Source organism: Leptonychotes weddellii, chromosome 2, assembly GCF_054177405.1.
Source record: "Leptonychotes weddellii isolate Sample4059 chromosome 2, ASM5417740v2, whole genome shotgun sequence".
In the NCBI taxonomy this organism is placed as follows: domain Eukaryota; kingdom Metazoa; phylum Chordata; class Mammalia; order Carnivora; family Phocidae; genus Leptonychotes; species Leptonychotes weddellii.
The window spans coordinates 89522656-89539188 of NC_138370.1; the positions used below are offsets into that span (position 1 = coordinate 89522656).

Below are 16533 nucleotides of genomic sequence, written 5' to 3' on the forward strand. Positions count from 1 at the left end.
AGCATCATTTTGGAAGAAAGAATGAATGCAAAACAAGATTCTCTTCTTTCTGTAATTCTACTGCAAATTTGATTTGATCAAGAATATAGCTTTACCTGATTTTATCTTTTTGATTTTTTGCCTAGAAACACTTATAGCAGCTGGAAATTTTCAGAGATTGTTGCTCTGAAAATCAGGAATGTCTAAATCTTTGTAATTAAAAAGATGAGCCACAGAGATAGTGGAGTCTCTTTTTAAAAACACAAAGTATCAGGTGCTTAGCATATGCTTCATCATAACCTAGTATCTAGTAGAGTTCATTAGGAACATGGTCTTTTAGTGCTATACATAATACCATCAATCATGCTAAAACCATTTCCTGAACACACACAACACACACACACAATATATATATGTGCGTGTGTATACACACACACACAAACATACACACATATGACAGTGCAAGGTTCTATGGAGAAGGTCACTTCTCTCTAAGCAACTGTAACCATTTACACAAACAACTTCAATCACTTTTTGAGTTTCATCCAGACAACACAAAAAAACAGATTCTAGTAGTAGCAGATGTGTACAGGCTGATGTCAAAGACTTTCTGAAGATGTGAAATCTATGTAGGAAACATACATAAAGAATAAGACCCTGCAATATGAATTAAATTTTATTTTTATTTGTTTATTTTTAAAGATTTTTACTTATTTATTTGACAGAGAGAGACACAGTGAGAGAGGGAACACAAGCAGGGGGAGTGGGAGAGGGAAAAGCAGGCTTCCCACCGAGCAGGGAGCCTGATGCGGGGCTTGATCCAGGACCCTGGGACCATGACCTGAGCCGAAGGCAGACACTTAACGACTGAGCTACCCAGGCGCCCCAACTTTTATTTTTAATTTCAGTAATTTTTGTTCTTAAACTCTAAATCTCAGAAAAATGGGGACATTGGATTTTACTAAACTGCTGTGTTTCAGATCCTTTCTTGCTCAAGCTTGTCTGGCAATTTCATCTAATTTTTATTTGAGGAGGAGTTGAAGGCATTTCAGCAAAGCAAACAACTGGATGGTGTGTCAGCCAAACCTAAAATGTTTGTTTTAGAAGCATTTTTGAATATAATAAAGTCTGTCAAAGTAACAGAAGCTCAACTAGAGTTTTTATGTTGGGAAAAAAAAAAGATTCCTTGATATGTTTTCTTAACAAGTCTACAACTATAGTAAATGTTTTCAAAGTCCACAATCATATTGGGAACCTCAGCCAAAGTGTTATCCCTGAAGTATATAATCACACCCACTGAGAGAGGTGACAGTAGAAGACAAATATTTGGTTAGCTAACTAATCCAGTCTTGTGTTGGATGCTCTTCAAATTCCAAGCATGTGATTATTTCTAAGAATAATTGGAGTGAAAGAAGTGTGGGAATCACTGGTTAGGTTTAGCTGGCCCATTTCCTTAAATTAGGACAACTTTAAAAGTATAGGTACTAATAGATTCATTTTGACAAGAATGATGCTTTTTCTCTTCTTCTCAGGTAAATATTTTTGTTTTCAGTTTAATATCAACTGCTGATTGGTGAGCATACTAAATTTGGAGTATATTCAAAACTAATGGCTGAAATCTACTTGATTCGAGAACACAGTATATGCATGTAACATGTATGGGTTTTGCGTTTTGTTGCTACCTTTATGTAATCTCGTATGATGCTCACTTCACCTGGTGAGAGAGTCCAGACATGCAGGGGTAGGAGTTATCACTGTGCCTTTAAGTCTTTGGTGTAGTGGTTCTCAAGCCTGACTGTGAATTTGAATCACCTATGGTCCTACATCAGCCCTATTAATATTCTCAGAGACTGTGTGACCTGGACATTTATATTTTTAAAAGTGGTACAGGTGATTCTGGTAAACAGCCAGCATTAACAAGAATATTAGATATTTGGGAGATTTTAAAAAATGTAATAGAGGGGTGCCTCAGTGGCTCAGTTGTTGAGTGTCTGACTCTTGATTTCAGCTCAGGTCATGAACTTGGGGTCGTGAGATCCAGCTCTGTGATGGGCTCTGCACTCTGCACAGTCCGCTTAAGATATTCTCATTCGCTCTCTCTTTTTCTCTCGTCTGCCCTTCCCCCGAGTGTGTGCACTCTCTTGCCCTCCCTCTCAAAAAGTACTAGAAACTTTAGTGATGGTGTTCTAAGAACTGGTGAGAAGCTGACTCTGATTTAAGTTAGGGATGACAGTGTACATATGTAGATGTGGAGGTCTTTGAAAACAAGTTGTTTAACACACATTGATTAAGACTTCTCTGTGCCAAGCACTTTGCCTAGTGCTGAGGAAACAAGAATGAGCATGGCATGGTCCTTACATTTACGGAGCCTTTAACTGGGAGGACCTGACATCTTAAGTCTTAGAAACTGTTATGAACGCGAGGACAGTGCGACTGGGAGTGTTCGAAGACAGGATTGGCCAGTTTTCGGGCAGGGCAGGAAGAGCTTCCTGGGAGGTTTTTGACTTGAGACTTGAGTGATAAAACCAGTTTTTGCCATATTGGGATGGCAGGGGTGATGATAGCACAAATAGTCTGAATAAAGACAGGTGTATGAGACACTTCTTCAAGCAACTAAAAGGACAGGGGCATGGAGAACAGGCTGGTATCAGATGGGTAAGGGCTATTCCTGGATTAATTTGCATATCAAGTAAGGCATTCTGAACTTTATTGTGTAGATAATGGAGACCCCTTGAAGGGTATACAGAAGAGTAGTTATATTGTCAGATAGAAACCTCACTCTGGCTGCAGTGTGAAGAAGGGACTGAAAAAGTTAAAACTTGAAGCAGCAAGGCTATCGGACAGACTATTGCAGAAGTCAGGCATGAGGTGACACATTAAGACAAGATTGCTCAAGACTTTAACACTGGGGTATTTTAAAACAAAATTTCCTTGTTGTAGTAATGTCTTGTTTCTTTGTTTACTGGCTGAAGACCCAATTTTCAGATAATGTAGAATGTATTTATATGGCTAGTTTAGATACAAGGATTATTTTTTTTTTAAAGATTTTATTTATTTGAGAGAGAGAATGAGATAGAGAGACAGAGAGCACATGAGAGGGGGGAGGGTCAGAGGGAGAAGCAGGCTCCCTGCTCAGATCCCGGGACTCGATCCCGGGACTCCAGGATCATGACCTGAGCCGAAGGCAGTCGCTTAACCAACTGAGCCACCCAGGCGCCCCGATACAAGGATTATTTTAACAAAGTATTGCAGCTCTCTTTCAAAGAGTGGAAAATATTGTTGCAATGAGTTTTTTTTTTTAGGTCAACAGTAATGTAATTATCTGAAAGGATATAAAAAGTTCACATATGAAGGGAATGTCTCATAATTCGGGCTTAAAAATTATAAGCAATGTAAGAGACTGCATTACAGAGATAATAAGGGGTGCCTGGGTGGCTCAGTCTGTTAAGGGGCTGCCTTCAGCTTGGGTCACGGTCCCAGGGTCCTGGGATCGAGCCCCATATCGGGCTCCCTGCTCAGCGGGAAGCCTGCCTCTCCCTCTCCCACTCTCCCTGCTTGTGTTCCCTCTCTCGCTGTCTCTCTGTCAAATAAATAAAAATCTTAAAAAAAAAAGAGATATAGTAATAACAGGATGCCTAGTTTATGCCAAACTATTTCTCTAGACCAGTGCTGTGTAGCAGAAATACAATGTGAGCCACAAATGTGACTTTAAGTTTTCTAGTAGCCACATTAAAAGATAAAAAAGCCAAACAGGTCGGGGGCACCTGGGTGGCTCAGTTGGTTGAGCATCTGACTCTTGATTATGGCTCAGGTCATGATCTTAGGGTCGTGAGATTGAGCCCCAAATCCAGCTCCATGCTCAATGGGGAGTTGGTTCAGAGACTCTCCCTCTCCTCCTGCTCATGCGCACTCTCTCTCTCTCTCTCTCAAATATTTAAATAAAAAAAAAACAGGTTGAATTAATTTTAATTATATTTTATTTAACTTGGTATATCAAAAATATTATATAAATATATATTTATATAATACAAATATATTTATATAAAATATAAATATAAAATATATTTTATAATATAAATATATATTATAAATATAAAATATAAATATATATTTATATAAAATACAAAATTTGGGATATAAATATAAATATATTTATATATAAATATAAAATATAAAATTGGGATATATAAACATATATATCCCAATATATATATTATAAAATATAAATATAATTTATATATATATAAAATATAAAATATTTTTATATTTTATAATATAATATAAATATAAAATATATATAAATATAGAATATAAATATATATTTATTTATATAATAAATATAATAATTGGGATTATTATATAAAATATAAATATAAAATTGGGAATATAAAATATAAAAATTGGGATACTTATTATCTATGAAGACAATATATTTAGTATTCTTTTTCATACTAAGTATTCAAAATACATTGTATATTTTATACTTTTAGCACATTTCAGTTCAGACTAACCACATTTCTAGTACTCCAATATCCACATGCAGCTACTGGCTACAGTACTTGAGAGTGGAGCTCCAGATAATTTCTTCAACTCCATTCTAAAGATATATGAAACATTTCAGCAGCACTTTCAAGGATGTATTCAGCAATTTTTTTTTTTTTTAAGATTTGAGAGAGAGAGAGCATACATGGGGAGAGCAAAGCAGGAGGGGCAGAGGGAGGGGGAGAGAGAACCTCACGCAGACTCCACCTTGATCGCGGAGTCCCACTCAGGCCTCAATCTCATGACCTTGAGATCACGACATGAGCCAAAACCAAGAGTCAGACAGAGGCTTAATTGACTGGGCCACCCAGGTGTCCCTTGGCAATTCTTCTCAGAAAGGTGTTAAATCACTTGAGGTTTTTCTTCAAAACCTGAATACATTAATTAGGCCTACTGAATTTTTATAATATAGTATATCAGTGCACAGAAAGTAGAAGTGTGAAGTATTTAAATTTGATTTTTCTCCATGAGTATTTTTACTGTTTCAGGATGTGAAATAATACCAAACTTTATTTAAATTTTGAAGTGGAATCCCCAAAAGTATATTCTCTGTGAACAATGTATAAAAAGCCTTCTGAATTTTGAAGATCTGTGATGACTTAGGTTGGAAATGGAGAATCAAGGAATCACAGGAAATTATTAGTATTATAGATCAACAATAGGTGGCTGAATAAGATAAATCATCTTTGTTGCATTGTTCAGTTTTTTGAGCTAACAGAGTTAAGAAAATTACTTTATATACTGCAAGCCCTATATAGGGGTATCCAGTGTTTGAGCAACTTAGAGCTTCCAGTAATTTTACAGGAGGAAATGGGAGGTTGTATTTAAGTAGGCAGTCACTAGAAAATTCCAAGGTTTGAATACTGACTTCTCTAAATTCCAATTCAAGCACAGGTCTTGTATCCAGCCTAATACTTCCAAGTTTTCATAAAAAGAATTAAGGCGAGCGCTGTAACATGTATGTTTTCCTATCTCACAGTCAGATGCTAGCACAAAGTAGGTGCTGAGTTGATGAAATCATAGTTGGAATTTTGGCAGATAAAAAGAATGAAGAACTGAGTTTTTGCAAAAGAGTGATTGTGGAATCCAAGCCTGGTAAAAAGGGAAGTCATAAGCAGAATGAGATTGCAATGAAAAAAAAACTAGTGGGGTCACAGGATTTAATGGGGTTGGAGTGTAGAGCTGTAAAACTGTACAGAGGTGGAAAGTAGGAGATGCTTGAAATCAAGACTTCAGAAGTTTATAGTATTTGTTGAATACCAGGTCTGGGTCTCACGATGGGAGTAGGTGGCTGAGATGGAGACTAGGCTCACTGCAGGTGAGAAGTTATGGAACTAAAAGGGTGTTTTGGAAATTAAGTCATTAAAAATGTTTTAAGCAGTGGTAGGGGTTAAATAAGCGAGGTGCTATATAATCTTAAGTAAGAAAGAGGAAGTAACCAGGAAGTGGGGTGGATCATGTATTCTATGTCAGTAGTTCTCAACTGTGGCCAGTTTGCACCAGAGGGGACATAGGGAATGTCTGGAGACATTTTTGGTTGCCACAATTGAGGGGTGTATGCATGTGCTTTACTGGCCACCTTGTGAAGAGAGGCCAAGGATGCTTCTAAACATCCTACAATGCACAGAACAGCTTCTCTCTTACAACAAAGATTTATCTGGTTCCATATGTCAACAGTGCCGAGGTTGGGAAACTGCTTTAGGCGGATGCACCACAATCACGGTATGTTGGTTGAAAAAACAAGCTGAGAACTATCAATCCAGTAAATATTGTTTCTACTTAAATTGAATAAGGGAAAAAGACACATTAAAAATATCCATTCATTCACTCAATCAACAAACAGGCTGCATTTCTATTTAACAGGGCATCACTGTTACAGGTTTTTAAGATTCATCAGTGAACATAAAGATCCCTGTCCTGAGATTAAGAATTCCTCATATCAGTGAGATCATAACATGTCTTTCTCTGATTGACTTACTTTGCTTAGCGTAATACCCTCTAGTTCCATCCACATCGTAATCTCAGGAAACAAACTGAGGGTTGCTGGAGTGGTGGAGGGTGGGAGGGATGGGGTGGCTGGGTGATAGACATTGGGGAGGGTATGTGCTATGGTGAGCGCTGTGAACTGTTTAAGACTGTTGAATCACAGACTTGTACCTCTGAAACAAATAATACATTATATGTTAAAAAAAATAAAATAAAAAGAAGATAGTAGGAACAGAAAAATGAAGGAGGGAAATCGGAAGGGGAGACGAACCATGAGACACTATGGACTCTGAGAAACAAACTGAGGGTTCTGGGGGCGGGATGGGTTAGCCCGGTGATGGGTATAAAGAGGGCATGTACTGAATGGAGCACTGGATGTTATAATGCAAACAATAATCATGGAACACTACCTCAAAAACTAATGATGTAATGTATGGTGACTAACATAACATAATAAAATTAAAAAAAAATCCATGAAAATCTTTATTCTTAATACCTGGGTCTTAAAAGTTTTCTTTATGCATTTTGATAATTATCTAAATCCTCTAAGAATACATTAGCAATTAAAAAAAAAAAGATCCCTGTCCTTGGATGCCTCTTGTTTAAGCAGAGACAGAGAACTATAAATGTAGATGGTCTGTTAGAAAGTGGTGTTATAGAAGAGAGATTAAGGATATTGGGAGTGCTGGGGAATGAAGGACAAAGGGTAGACTGCAGTTTTAAATCAGGTCTCACTGGGATGATGTCTGGACAGATTTAAGAGATGAGAGAATATAATGAATGTGTGTTGCCCTGCAAATATAGTTTTGGTTTGCATTCACTTCACAGGAAAGGGGTAAAGTGGGTTGTGCTTGACTTCTGCCCTAAATGAGCTTCGTGATGAACTAACATCTTGGAAATGATAGAAAAACGAAGACAGCAAATACAAGACAGTAATTTTGCTCTATACTCTTTGTTCCTGTTTTGATCTTTTGTCATTATGGGAAAAACAGGTTAATGATTAGCTGTTATTTTCCTCCTGTGCTCCACATTTGCTCCTCAGAAAACAGTTACACAGGAATCTGGATTAAGCAGTGAAATGATGAAATGGGTTTAGAGTAAACAACCGAGAGTGGTGGGGTCAGAGAATAGGAAAAGGTAAACTTACAGAAAGGGATAATGATTAGGAAGAAAGGCTTGCAGTATCTCTATTTACCTTCCCTGCTGACAGTTCTGTTTCCAACAGCTTACTAGCTCTCTGCCTCTCAGGTATGGTAACAGCACAAGGAACTATGCTGTTCGGGTTGGGGATTATCATACTTTGGTGCCAGAAGAATTTGAAGAAGAAATTGGAGTTCAGCAGATTGTGATTCATCGGGAATATCGACCTGACAGCAGTGACTATGACATCGCCCTGGTTCGATTAGAAGGACCAGAAGAACAGTGTGTTAGATTTAGCAGCCACGTTTTGCCGGCCTGTTTGCCACTCCGTAGAGAGAGGCCACAGAAAACCGCCTCCAATTGTTACATAACAGGATGGGGAGACACAGGTAATGTAGATAATACAAAGGACAGGTGAGACCTGGGCACGTTCTTGTGTCTGGGATTATCAATACTTTTGGGTGTACAATGGGAATGAAAATCTTAAATGGGTTCAGGCTTAGTTGTTTGGAAATTCTGCCAAGTGTGTGATGCATGCATGTAATTTGGATTCATATCCTGAGGGTACTGTTGGTTACAGTTATTAGCACAAATTGACAGAACTCAATTGCCTTATGGGGTAGAGAATCCTGTACTTTCAGTTCCACAGACTAGTAAGGAGACAGAGGAACGATTTTTCATTTTTAAGACCCTACTCCAACACTTGGGCCTGGCTGGCTATATTTAAAAAAAATTTTTTTAAAGATTTTTGTCAGAGAAAAAGCACAAGCACGGGGAGCAGCAGACAGAGCAGACAAAGGGAGAAGCAGGAGCCTGATGTGGGCTTGATCCCAGGACCCCGGGATCATGACCTGAGCCGAGGGCAGAAGCTTAACTGACTGAGCCACCCAGGTGTCCCAACCGCCCTTTTAAAGACTTTTGTCAGAGTGGCTATATTTTTAAAAGCTTTCCCGGAGGACTCTGATTTAACTACACCAGCAAAGGGCCTTGGTGTTTGATGGCCTTGCTTTCTCTGTAATGAAGGCCACTATCAAACTCAATTTTATGGAGAATCCCTAAATATAGAACAGACAAAAGAGAGCCACTATGAAGTGGAGATCCAACCCACTTTTTCCTGTTCATCCCACCCTCCCAACTCCCAAGCTAGAGCAAGATGTTCATCTTACAGCCTTCTCAGGCAAACAATTTTCTGGATTGCCTAGTTATAGAATTAAATCAGTGTACATCAGCTAGTGCTTGTTCAGGATGGTTCTTGAAAAAGATGTAGGTCTCACCTAGACTGGGTGCTTGATTCACAAATGGCTATTGAATAAGAAGTGAGGGTGACTGCTCTCCATTAAAAATGATCAACACTGATCATTGTACTCTTGAAAAGAACATCAAATAAGTATTTCTACATGTGATAATTACAATGTTTTATTTAGTAAATGTTTGTGTTCATCACACACTGCACAAAATATAGGCTTTATACTTGCATCATTTCATAGCTGCATAAAGACAAAATATCTGCTATAGATTTACTGAAAAGGCATATAACGGACCAATCCTGAGATAAACCACCAAGAAAACATTTTCTGGATGATACAATAATCAGATCAGAGTAAATGCCTTCTCTGTACACTATGTGGATCTATGAGGCAAATAGCGTCTCTGAGAAGGCTTAACTATATCCATTACAACTCATGAGGGAAGGTTCATTTACCTTCCTTTAGACAGAAATTAAGTTAACAGAAATGACAAACTCAACTTTACACAGTTTTATTAGGAGTTATTCCAAATGAGTAAATAGGGTGCAAGAAAAACAATGGAATTTAGATCCAAGAAAAGGCTCGTGGAGATTATCAATTATACATTTTAGCCACTGATCAGTGAGTGGCTTGCCAGTATAGAGTACACAAACCTCAAATGCTCAAACTTAGGCCTGTTTGGTATATAGTAATGTTTTGCTCCATTCTTGTGAAATGCCATGCTTCTATTTAGAGTAGTTCTTGCCACTTTATGTCCTTCTATACCATTTATCACTCATTTAAACTACACTAGATCACAATATGGCTTTTATTTTCCAGATTCTATGTTCATTTAACTGTTAAACGTTTTCCGTAAGGTCTTTAGCTGGCATCTAATTCAGATTATTTGGTCCAACTAGGACGAGCCTATTCAAGAACTCTACAACAAGCAGCCATCCCCCTACTTCCCAAGAGGTTTTGTGAAGAACGTTATAAGGGTCGGTTTACAGGAAGAATGCTCTGTGCTGGGAATCTACATGAACACAAACGTGTTGACAGCTGCCAGGGAGACAGCGGAGGGCCACTCATGTGTGTTCGGGCAGGAGAGAGTTGGGTTGTATATGGGATAACTTCCTGGGGGCATGGCTGTGGAGCCAAGGATTCACCTGGTGTCTATACCAAAGTCTCAGCCTTTGTACCTTGGATAAAAAGTGTCACCAAATTGTAATTCTTCATGGAAACCTGAAGAGAAAATATGTTGGAAAATTTTCAACCTCTACATTAGCACTCAGCCAGAGATGCCAACTGATGGGGATGAGAGCCATGTTCCTGCTTTTGTGTTGTGATTAAATCATGTACACCATTGCTGCTTGAGAAATTTGTGATGTGAACATTCTTTGTTAGATACCTCAGTGTGGTACTAATTATTCTTGATTAGCATTGTTTATTCTCAGCATTCTCCAGAGATTACTGTATTATCAACTGTGCAATAAGCCTGTTTTTATTCTTTTGGATTAAGAGTCTATAATTGAATCAATACTCTTTATTACACTTAAGTGGTATTGTGTAATTAAGGTCACATTTTCTTCAAAAGGCTGAGAAATTTCCACAGACTCTCTGTAGCCTTTGACAAGTGAGGAACTCAAGGCCCCAAAAGGTTAAGGAATCCATTATAAACCTAGACTGGAATAAGTTCAGTCACAATACATTCCTGAATAAAGCCTTTGTACCATGCACTATAGCAACACATTCTAGTTACCTAGCGAAATTTGGAATACCTGATAGTAAAGAATGCCTTCAAGTTCTTGGGTTATACAACCTAATTTATCCACCTTATTAACATCCTCTAGCAGTTACTTTCGGCTTGATAAAATTTTTCCTTGGCATCATGCCATTTGCTCTACCATGACTTAAGAGTGCCATCTATTGCAACTTTCTTATAATGACTAAAACATGTAGATTTTCACTATCCTGTCCCAGCTAATAAAAGACATTATTAAAAATGCTTTCTCTGCTTACGTAGTGGGGGAAAAAAAAAAGCTCTAAAATATCTTATTTGTTCCAACCGATTTAATTCATACTCCAGCTATGTGCTAGGCACTGCATTAAGTGGCTATGTGCCTAACAATTTACAAAAGGCTGGTAAAATTTTACAGTATCCCTAGCTTTCAAATTGTCAAACAGACTCAGAGGCCAAGGTAAGCCAGTGGGATCTGAACTTCAGAATAGGTGCCCCAGTACTGACAATGTTATTTTCCCCCTCTACTGCTGTCTAGTCATTTATGCCCTTTGGCTATTTTCCCAACCCAATAAGGGACAGCTGCTTACTATGGACTCTTTCAGGACATTCCTGATAGCAATGCAAAATCTTTGCCCAAACATAAAAGGCATGCCCCTCAGGCCTTAGGTGGTTTAAATAGTTTTTGTATATCCAAGAAATAGATGCATAAAGACAGGTGAAGAGGTCAGTGTGAACTTTAGGATCAGTTAAGCCTCTTCAAAGGCTAAATCCACATGAAGGGGACTTCCCTACTTTCCCTACTCCATCTACTTGCGTCCTTTTTGTAAATCCTGCGCTTTGTAAAAAACTGGTGCTAACATAAAGGTGCTTTATAGTTTACTACTTTACAAAATTGCAATGCTGTATCACTCATAACATTAAAACTTTTCTAAAAGCTCAAGGTTTTTGATAAAGGAAAAACTTTTCAAGCATTTACATCTACAGAGATGACAGAGCTACACAGTGCACACCTGCACAAGGGCTTGAAAAAAACGTGCAATACAGAAGAGAAATTTCTCTCTACTGAAACTTCGCACAGGCCACCTTTCTAATTAGACTATAGTGCAGATGCAAACATTTATATTGAAATTTTAATAGACCAGAGTTTGGGACACTTTAAAACAGATAGCTAACAGGCAGCCTATACAGTTTGCTCAAACTTGAATAGAATACTTGGTTCATAGTATGTCTTTATTATAGCTCTTTTCTTGTTAAGCGTTAAGTGTGAATTTTAAATGACACAAGTGTTCAGTGCACATTTGTGTGAATAAAGTACATAGTTGTTCATCCTGTATAGTAGCCTTAATCTTTTGTGTGGTATAAAATGACTGTGCTGTCCCTTAGGGGTACCCGCCTTTAATGCTGTTTCCCTCCAAATACTGTAGTACCTTACACCAATAATCATTGATACTACTTCCATACCAGCTCTTACCAGAAGCAGTAGTCTGTTACTTATTTGTCGTAACAAATACCTTTCCACTTCCTTTTTAGTCAGAGAACACGGACTCTCCAGATGAATCAAGCATTTTATTTAATTACAGCAAGCAAGGAAGTGCTCACTTATTCTCTACTTAAACGCCATAGTTGGGCAAAAACATTCAGACCTATATTGAAAACACCACGCTGATAAGTTTCCAGAACATTATTTGCCACTCAATACCCAAGCTGTTGAGATTTAAGATCCCCTTTTGGCAGTGCACCACAGGATTCTAAACAAACAGGACTTCACCCATATCACCTTAATTTCTTGATTATCTGCAAGAGAAGAAAACCACCTTTATAAAACTCTGATCTGTGTACTTACATCAGTGTTGAGATCTTAGCCAACTATTTGTTACTTTCTATTTAGCTATTAACCTCTTTCAAATTACAAAGTAACAGCAAGAAGGGGCCAATTCTGGCCTTCCAGTTCCTTAGCACGCAGGGTTTCAGTACTACTAAGGGTTTCACTAACTACGAAATATGAATAAAGAGGAACCTACCATGTCATGTTTCCTATCATCCATCGCAACAGTTCAGCCTCCTGGAAACATTTGAACGATAGTTAAATGTGTGCCCAATAACCCAGCACCCTCCAGGTTTTCAAAAGTGAAGAATGTTACTTGTGCAAGTCAGAATCTGATACCAATTAAATGGTGACAGCTTTGCCAATAAACAAGAATATGCTCTTCCATGGCTAGGAAGGGAGACTGCCACAGCTGACAGGTCCCAAAGATACATGGAGATTCACAATCCCAGAACAGATGAGCATGCACAACTACAGATACTACTCACCTTCTGGATCTAAATGGGGGAGTATCAGGATGCGGTGTTACTATTTAACAGTGGCGGAGTAGATTCAAGATGGCTACTTGACACCGACAGCAGGTTTCGCGACCTTTGCCGGAGTCGTCATGTGCACCGAACCTTTGCCGGAGGGCCACGACCCGTGCGCGCTCGGCTTCAGGCTCGCCACCCAGGGCTGCACGTGGCCGCCTCGTGACCTCATAAACACCTAAGGCCCCTCAGGTTTTCGAACCAAGAGGTTTTCAAAGCGGACGTGGACCTACCACTACAAGTCTCTTGAAACTCCTGCATTTTAACTAAGCCAAAAAGTTCTGCCCCAATTACCACCTTAGTGCACAAAACGCGACACCGTACCTTAACCTCAGAGCCTAAACCCGACACTTCCCGGATGTAAAAGGCCGCGTCCCTCGGCGCACGCTCTCTTATAGGGCTGGTGACGCTATTCCGGGGAAGGGCCGCGAGGGGCGGGGCCCACGCGATTTTTCCTTCGCTCTGCCCTTCACGGCCCCTCCACGGTTCCACCCCTTCCCGGTGGCCCCTCCCACCTCTCAGAGTTTGCTCCACCTCCCCCGCCCATCCTGGGGACGGGGCGGCTCATCAGCCCTTTGATTCTGACGCACGCGCCTACAGGGGAGGCAGAAAGTTCTCGCGATACTAGGGAATCCTGATGCTCGTGGTGTCCGGCCGACTGGGAAGGTGAAGTTTTGTTTCCTGGTTACTTTAGGGTAGTTAACTTTTGAGGTTGCCATAGTTACCGAAACACCAAATTATATAGTTCTCCGCTTCTGAACCTTTAGGTAGGTTAATATATATGGAACTAGCTGATTTTTTGTCTGTTAATGAACTATTCGGGACTTATGTCTTCCGCTGGAATTGCTGTTCCTGAAGCTCAGGTGTCGGTGATCTGCAGTCATTTAAAAAAGTTTTTTTTTTTTTTTTCTGGTCTGATCTCTTAGTATTTACACTCATTACTGAAAGCCTCGCCGAAAGATTCTGTAAACACAAGTTTAGAAAAAGCAAAGGACATTAGCCGGAGGAGCATACGGGAGACCCATTCACGTGTGTTGCTGATCATTGCCCGCGTTGCAGACTGACCCAGTGTTGTTTTTCCCTATCTGGCCGCAGCTGGGCTCCGCTGACTCTTGAACGTGGGCGCCTGGGTCTTAACCTCCCTGCTGTATCTTCGAGGGTTTAATTAAAGAAATAATAGAGCTACCCCTTGTAAAATGGAATTAAAAATGTTTAGGAATACTTTTAGTCCTAGACATATGCTTATTAACTGCCATTACATTTATTTCCTATTTTCCCTTGTCCTCTCATATGAAGCAAAAGGGAGGTTTGAGGCGACGTTTTTACTTAGTAGTGGACCATTTGGGAAGGTATGTCGCCGCAGTTGCTGTCAGGAAAAATGGTATCAAGAGGCCTGGTGAATAAAGTGCCACAGTAGAGATCTACACAATCTTCATGAAATCCCTACATACTGTTCTGGGGGAAATAATTTAATTAGTAAGAGCAAAAATTGCTGTTATGGTTAGCGTCGGAATGACAAGTTTATAGGAAATAAATTTTAACTTGAAAGAACTAAAGTTTCTGAGGCTCACCTCTCACCCTTTCTTTTTCTTCATCTTATTCCATCTCACTAATGAACGGAAGATACTATTCAATAACAAAGTTTAAATACCAAATCACAGTGGAGAGTTTTGCCAAGTTAGATTTCATTTAGAATCTCTAACCATCTGTATTACTTTGCAAAGGCTGTCCTAACAAAATGCCACAGATTGGGTGGCTTCAACAACAGAAATTTATTTTTTCACAATTCTGGAGACAAACTCTGAGATCAAGGTGTCCACAGGTTTGTTTTTAGACCTTCTGGGGCCTTTAGATGGCTCTCTCCTCCCAGTAGCTTCACATCCTTTACCCTCTAGCTTCTGTATCCCAATCTCTTCTTAAAAGAACACAGTCATTTTAGATTAGGGCCTTGCTAATGACCTCATTTAACCTTAATTGCCACTTTAAAGATCTTGTCTCCAAATACTGTCTTATTCTGAGGTATTGGCAGTTAGGACTTCAACATGGGGATGCATATATCTTTTTTGATTTAGTGTTTTTGTTTTCTTCAGATAAATACCCAGAAGTGGAATTGCTGGATCATAGGTAATTCTATTTTTAATTTTTTGAGGAACCTCCATAGTGAGGAACCTCCATACTTTTCCAAGCAGCTGGATGCATTTGCATTCTCATCAACAGAAAACAGGGTTTTCTTTTCTCCACATCCTCGCTAACACTTGTTATTTCTTGTTTTTTGTTTTTTTAATACTAGCCATTCTGATTGGGGTGAGATGATATCTCATTGTGATTTTGATTTACATTTCTCTGATTATTAGTGATGTTGAGGATCTTTTCATGTGTCTGTTGGCCATCTTTATGTCTTCATTGGAAAAATGTCTAGGGGCTCCTAGGTGGCTCAGTCGGTTAAGAGTCTGCTTTTGCTCAGGTCATGATTTCAGGGTCCTGGGATCGAGCCCCACATCGGGCTCCCTGCTCAGCACGGAGTTTGCTTCTCCCCCTCCCTCTGCTGCTTCCCCTGCTTGTGCTCTCTCACTTGCGCACACTCTCTCTCAATTAAAAAAAAAAAGTCTGTTTACATCCCCTGCCCATTTTTTAATTGGGTTGTTTAGTATTTTGCTGTTGAGTTGTATGAGTTGTTTATGTATTTTGGATATTAACCCATTATTAGATATATGATTTACACATAGTTTCTCTCATCAGGTAGGTTGACTTTTCATTTTGTTGAAAATTTCCTTTGCTCTGAAGAAGCTTTTTAGTTTGATGTAGTCCCACTTGCTTATTTTTAGAGTCAGATCCAAGGAATCATCACCAAGATCAATGTCAAGGAGCCTACCACCTATGTTTTTCCCTAGGAATTTTATGGTTTCAAGCTTACATTCAAGTCTTTAATCCATTTTGAGTTCATTTGTGTGTGGTGTAAGACAGTAGTCCAGTTTCATTCTTTTACATGTGGCTGTCAAGTTTTTGTAGCACTATTTATTGAAGAGACTGTCCTTTCCCATTGTATATTCTTGGCTCCTTTGTTGTAAATTAATTGACCATATATGCATGGATTTATTTTTGGGCTCTCTATTCTGTTCCATTGATCAATGTGTCCATTTTGTTTATTTTTTTTAAAGATTTATTTATTTATTATAGAGGGGGGAGGAGCAGAGGGAGAGAGAGAATCTCAGGCAGACTCCCAACTGAGTATGGAGCCCAATGCTGTGCTAGATCTCACATCCCTGAGATCATGAGATACCTGAACCAAAATCAAGAGTTGGATGCCTAACTAGCTGAGCCACCTAGATGCCCCTCAGTGTGTCTATTTCTATGCCAATATCTTACTGTTTTAATTACTATAGCTTTGTAATATAGTTAGCAACCATGGAGCATAATGTCTCTAGCTTTATTCTTCTTTCTCAAGATTGCTTTGGCTATTTGGGGTCTTTTATAGTTCCATGCAAATTATAGCATTGTTTGCTTTATTTCTGTGAAAAATGCCATTGGAAATTTGACAGGGATTGTATTGAATCTGTAGATTGC

General features: G+C 39.0%; 1 protein-coding gene, 2 long non-coding RNA genes and 1 other non-coding gene across 12 annotated transcripts in view; 2 read left to right on the top strand and 2 right to left on the bottom strand.

Annotated features, from left to right (window-relative positions):
- The window catches only part of PRSS12 (serine protease 12), a 74698-nt gene extending 62751 nt beyond the window's left edge, over window positions 1–11947 (top strand). The window contains exons 12-13 of one of the 2 annotated variants that reach the window (XM_081812936.1): window positions 7756–8036; window positions 9849–11947. In XM_081812936.1, the coding sequence (XP_081669062.1) occupies window positions 7756–8036; window positions 9849–10003 (436 nt within the window). In that variant the 3' untranslated portion in view covers window positions 10004–11947. Of the gene's footprint in view, window positions 1–7755; window positions 8037–9793 lie in introns of both variants that reach the window. The other variant, XM_006743946.3, reaches the window with a different exon arrangement.
- Window positions 11948–12161: 214 nt separating this feature from the next.
- Window positions 12162–13344, bottom strand: LOC115944484 (uncharacterized). Of its 2 annotated transcripts, none has more exons than XR_014143158.1 (3): window positions 12921–13344; window positions 12636–12673; window positions 12162–12408 (listed from the first exon to the last, which is right to left on the bottom strand). It is a non-coding gene; the product is annotated as an uncharacterized LOC115944484 (long non-coding RNA). The 2 variants fall into 2 exon arrangements; XR_014143159.1 differs by having other exon boundaries at window positions 12162–12399; window positions 12921–13343.
- LOC115944486 (small nucleolar RNA SNORA24) lies at window positions 12747–12877 on the bottom strand. Its single transcript, XR_004079031.1, has one exon. It is a non-coding gene; the product is annotated as a small nucleolar RNA SNORA24 (small nucleolar RNA).
- Window positions 13345–13538: 194 nt separating the features above from the next.
- The window catches only part of LOC115942825 (uncharacterized), a 455446-nt gene continuing 452451 nt past the window's right edge, over window positions 13539–16533 (top strand). For 2 of the 7 annotated variants that reach the window (XR_014143163.1, XR_014143162.1), the window contains exon 1: window positions 13555–13736. This is a non-coding gene — a long non-coding RNA (uncharacterized LOC115942825). Of the gene's footprint in view, window positions 13737–16533 lie in introns of all 7 variants that reach the window. The other 5 variants (XR_014143164.1, XR_014143168.1, XR_014143167.1 and 2 more) reach the window with 4 other exon arrangements.